At 33.6% G+C, this 5,856-nt stretch overlaps 1 protein-coding gene across 4 annotated transcripts in view; it reads left to right on the top strand.

Moving 5' to 3' along the window:
* Positions 1 to 5,856, top strand: part of LOC106102391 (kyphoscoliosis peptidase) — a gene marked incomplete in the record, with an annotated part of 40,805 nt that overhangs the window by 13,142 nt on the left and 21,807 nt on the right. For all 4 annotated transcript variants that reach the window (XM_013281852.1, XM_013281850.1, XM_013281851.1 and 1 more), the window contains 1 exon segment: positions 233 to 420. In XM_013281852.1, the coding sequence (XP_013137306.1) occupies positions 233 to 420 (188 nt within the window).

The raw sequence follows: 5,856 nt of genomic DNA, 5'->3' as shown, positions 1-5,856 counted from the left end.
TGTGCTATAGAAGTAAATATTATTCATTCATAACTATAGTTTTCAAGTTTGCTTACTTTCTATATCCCAATATATAAAAATGTTTACAAGCAAACTCTTTAAGATTTTGAACGGCCTTAATGAATGCAAAATATGTTATTTTTAACTTGAATAAAGGGAGGTTTTTGAAACGTATGTTATTTATCATAAATTAGCTACAAATTAACGAATTAAACAATACAAATGTACACAGTGTCACCAACGCGAGCCACAAACGGCGGCAGTGTGCACGCGTCCCCCGCGCGTGACTCGTCCCGGGAACCTGACTACCAATATGGTCGTTTCGATGCCAGCGCACTGCACATCGCCCACGCACTTAAGCAGACAGAACTGCAAAAGGCCTACCACAGGCCTAAAGAAAAACCCATCGACTGCTACCTGGTAAGTACAAACACAAAAGTTAGACACAAAGTCAGCTTCTAAAAGGTTATAAAGACGGCTTTAGTAGTTTGTTAGACCTGTCACGAATTCTAATATGTCTAACAATATGTCTACCAGGAAACATCATATAGAATGGCATGTCTCGATGTATTGTTATCACATTTATATAATAACAAACAGAAGACTGTCACTCAATAACAATGATTTTTACCTAAAGAATTAACAATATTTAATCATTGAAAAACAATTGTATTGTAAGGTTAAGGACAAGAATCAAATACTCTTTTGTTAGAAAACTATTACAGGCAAAATAAAGTGTAAAAAAATATTCTGTGAACAAAATGACAGGCAAATTTGCTTCGCTATTACGATTGGTAACAACAGCCGATATTGGGCAAAAGGCAAATTGCAAAGTCCTTCGCCGGCTGGGTGCTGGGAAACCGAGATAAAACGACAAACCAGCGTCGTTACCCGACTTATGAAAACGCAACACTTTACTATTGCGAGAGTACAATCACACACAAATTACGAAAGTGAATAAACTTTTTAACGCTTACAAAAAAATATTATAGTTACTCTTATTTTTACGGTAATGGATATACAATTCGTTTTGCTATTATCGTGTTGCCAAAACAACTATACGTAATATATTATTATGTTTGTTTTTTTTTTTAAGATAATTTAAGATATGGCAATAATTTGTACATTATTTACGATATATATCGCTGCAAACGTTGTAAAATTATTGCATTTTTAGATGAATAACAATATAATTATTATATATATTCTAATAATAAATTTGTTCGTGACTGTACGCTGTGGTAATGCGTATCGAAAGGTAAAAGCCGGACCAGTCTATAATATAGCGGCGCATGTCAACATTAATGTGTGAATAAGCGTTAATAGCTTTGTCCAAAGTGACAGAGAATTTTGCGCGCTAAGAAAATCGATTTGCTTCCTCTCTCCATATTTAATTTATTTGTAGAAACTCGGACGAAGTTTTACTCGTTATTTTATTGATTCTGACTTTTATTTGCATAACATATATGATAATTAAAAACACCAATGTACAAGTACAGTTACATTCAGTGAAAACACAAACGTTAACAAAGGTCGTAATAAAATGTATGTTTGCAACAATATTTCTTATCCTTTGAACATGTAGCTTGTCTTGCACCTACATAACATTAAAGTAGTTAACACGTTACACACTGTCGTACATAACTGTACCAACCACGCTGATACTCTATATCGCATGACAAGAGTTTGTACGCACCTGTCATTACATGCAGCGTTTTCTACATTACTCATTAAAAGTACAGTCGCGTACAAAACAACACTTTTAATTACTTTATTTAATGCCACCTTTAGTTACAAATGTTGATTGAGAAAAAGAAATCTCATCAGGAAAATTCCATGCAAATGTGAGCGAGACTAACGGTTCGGTTTCTTTCATATTTCGAAATAATTTAATTATTTAAATCACCTTTAACACTTATCTTCTCCCACCAATAAATAAATCTTTTTAAAATAACTTTTCTACACTATTCCGCGTGACTGTACCGTACGAAGCACACACCGCTATTCCTTACAATGTTCTGCTCGTACCGTTTCGTTGTTAATTTATCGCCGTAGTTTAATTATAGATAGCACATCGAGTTGTGAACAATGTAGGTGTGACCTACGCCTCGCTGATGTACCTATACAACTTAACCTAGGTCATAGACACGCTTTTAAATGTGTGTTTCCTTATGAAGATTTTCGTTAATTTAACTGTTTACATTGTATGTCTATACCCTCTACACTGTAATACATTAATGACATTAAAGTAAAAATGTAAAAAACTGCTATTATTATTCTATTCTTGTTCTGTCTATTGTTACTGCCGTCTGTGGTCCAAACAACTTACTTTTGACGAGCAAGAAGTCTACACCTTTGACTAAACTATCGCGGAACTGTTCAGTAGCACTTTGATTCCTATGAACTTATATTTTAGCGAAACAATCGACAATCAAACAACAGTTTTGCTATAGTTTACTCAAAGAAGTGCGCCCGCTCTTAATGTTGGCTTCCAAAACTGAACATCAGTGCGTTTAAGAATAAATAAATATTAGATACAGATTAATAAAGTGATGCAGCAGTAAAAAGTTTTTATATCAAATTTCTAATCACAGATTCCAGTATCACACTACAATAAATAAGTCGTGCGATTCTTGAACGATATATTTATCATATTTGTCCCAGCAGTTAACATAATTCATAATTAAATACAAAAAGTCAATTGCAATGTGCACAGAGTAATGTCGGTGCAGAGACAGCACATTCCGCCAGAGATCGCGTGACTGCGAGGGGAATGTGTACACTACACGTTGGAGTAATTAATGAACTAGACGCGGCATCGGTTGTTTGTTAAGAGATTGCAATTAGATTAGTTTAAACAAGGACTAGAAACTAAATATTCTGTAAACATTTCGAATTGTGTCTATCATTTCAATCTTCAATAATCTTTTTAAATAAAGTGTATAGACTAAAGGATTGTTTTTGTTTTCCTATATGTGTGGAGACGTCTAAAAAGAAGTATTTCCTGTAGCTATTGCCCGTGACTGTCCGCGTGAAATTTAAAAATAATAAAAAAGAAATTAAAAAATATAGTCTATGTTACTCATAGATAAATTACCTTTCTAACGGTGGAAGAATTTTTAAAATCGACCCAGTAGTTTTTGAGCCTACTCATTACAATTAAACAAACAAAGATTTCCTCTTTATACTATTACATGGCATGAAGAAAAAACATCGATATGTTAAGTCTTATTTTATAAAATATAATATTGCGCTCTGTATAACGCAAGCTCTTATGTTACAGTAGTTTTAGCTTCAATAGAGAATTACATTTTTTTATTTCTAATCGCTTATAACTTAAATCATAACGAATTAATCTTGGCATCGGAAGCTATCATTTAAAGTGGCGAGAAATCGTCGTCCAATCGATTACAGGACGATTCACAGTCGAAGCATCTCGACTCTACCACTCTCCCTCGGTATTTATGATAGTTTCACACGAGGGTAGAACCGTCAAGCAGAGCAGTAAGCAATACAGTAGATTGAACGCAGACTTATACCCACTTGCACGCTTATATAACAGCAATACTGTATACTTCTCTGGGACAAAGTACTTCGTGTGAAACTAATATTATGTGCGTCCCAGACGGTCCGATGATAATGCGTATGATTTATTCATACAACTTTTTGTATTTATTCGCATCTGATCTAATAAATAACATTAAGTTATGCTAACTCGGCTTGAACTGTGAGAACGTTAGAAGATTGCTTTTTTTAGAATGTGTGATGTTTTAATGCGGCTTCCTGTACGTGTGAAAAAGGATGCTGTTGACTTTTGACTTGTTACTTTTGACTGCCATTATCTATATCTACTATTATAATAAAGCGCATTCCTTTGTATAAACACACTTCTTTCTTGCCTAAGATGTCAGCAATTACATCATATTTTTGAACAATTATTTTCTTAATAAAAACCCCTACTTTAGGATTCATGCTTTAGGCTATATATTTTCACGCCATTAAACTTAGGGGGTAAATATTTTGGATAAGAACCCTAATGAGAGAAAGAGACCATAAGTTGCTGCCAACATCAAGAAAGAAAGATTGCTAAGGTTTGTCATGTAATTTTGACATTTACTATTGATAATTGAAAATTAGATGAAGCCGCACGGGAACAGTTACTATCTGAATAAACTCTAATTTGAAAAGTTAATAAAACAAGAATAAATGCGTCGTATTACCTTGGAGTAGTGTATAAACGGTATATGGTACATCAATTGAACAGTATATGTACACAAAACTATTAAATACTATTACAGTATGATACAAGAATGTATGAATGAGGTACTCAACCCTTTCTAATAACATCTAACTTTCGTCGTCCGGATCCGCGTTTCACCGCCGCGACGCAGGATGACGAAGGAGGTCGGTTGGGACGTGCAACCTCTTTGCCTCACCCGCACCATACATTATTCACAACGTGTTACACCAGCCAGTGTTTTACTCGGAACGTGCCTCTATTTATAGTTGTTTATTCTTATATCTGATCAAATTACCCGTGTATTGTTTAATCTTATTATTACAGCATTATGTTTTCTTGTAGATAACTCTACATGTTAATTAAAAATCGTTTTTGTTGTAATTAGAATTAATGTAATAAAAATTGTAGAATTTTATTATAGCGCCCTCTATCACTGTTCAAAATAATCTAAGCTCCGTGTCGTTTTCTAGCTGTTTGAAGTATCATTATCTGCCTATAGACTAACATATTTTCTGATAGCGCCTAATAAAGTCATATAAATTTGTGGGACTATAGGCATACATTTGTTTTTTTAAGTTTCAAAGATTACATAAGTCGATATGTCGACGGATAACCGTTTATGGACAGCAACCATTGCTGACTCGACTCGGACGTTACCATAAAAGTCCATTACCACGACTCTATCGAAACGATTTCGATATACCCACGAATACGCGCCGTGAACACACCACGAACACATTTATACTAAAATGATCTTATTAGAAGTTATTTATAAATTCATATCCGCAACTAAAAGAAACGTTGAGGACATAACTTATAAAATTCATAAATTATGTATGCGATTTAGTACAATTAGGATATTAAAAATTAGGGACAATTTGTGCCAAACTTGAGCTTTAGCTTAAGCTTGCCACCACTTAAACATGTGTATCATCATTCACTACGCTTTGTGTTTTATAAAGCAGAAAGATTGGCAAGAGGTCATAAGTTTAAACGTAAAATATAACACATAAATCTACGTTTATTTCTCAGGCTAATATCTTTTATTCAAGTCTTTTGAATTGTTGTCTCCATAATTTTTTTAAAAATGAAAACAAAGAAGCACATAAAATCATACGAAGGAAATACATGGCATCATCTAAAGAATTAAGATCGCATTCAGAGATCAAATCGCGCCGCTCTCTAGTTGCGACGTACAACGCATCTTAATACTGCATTAGTGCGTGCATCGTGACGAATCAAAACATCACGAACGCATACAAATCTTAGAGCTACGCAAAATATTACTGTAGATTTGTTACCAGATCATTGCGTGTGTTTAAAAAAGTACACTTAAAAGTGTGAAGTACAAAAGTGTAAAAATAAAGAAAAATAGTTCAAAAGTGTACAATAATCTAATTAAATATTTTTAAAAATCCTCATGTTGAATGTACGAATTGTAGATATTCGAGTGAATTTTAATGAGAGTAAAGAAGTTATAAAATATTTTCGAAATGAAGAATCCTATTACATTCAACTACGGCCAATAAAAAATAAAATAAAATAAATAAAAATAACTTTATTAATTTTCCCCTTTGGCGGGGGGACTGGTGTCCAAACTAGGGTCGCGCCCTGTG

Source organism: Papilio polytes, unplaced genomic scaffold (genome assembly GCF_000836215.1).
Source record: "Papilio polytes unplaced genomic scaffold, Ppol_1.0 DF823923.1, whole genome shotgun sequence".
Lineage (NCBI taxonomy): Eukaryota > Metazoa > Arthropoda > Insecta > Lepidoptera > Papilionidae > Papilio > Papilio polytes.
Note: the sequence above shows the minus strand (reverse complement) of the source record. Positions and strands in the feature narration are given on the sequence as shown.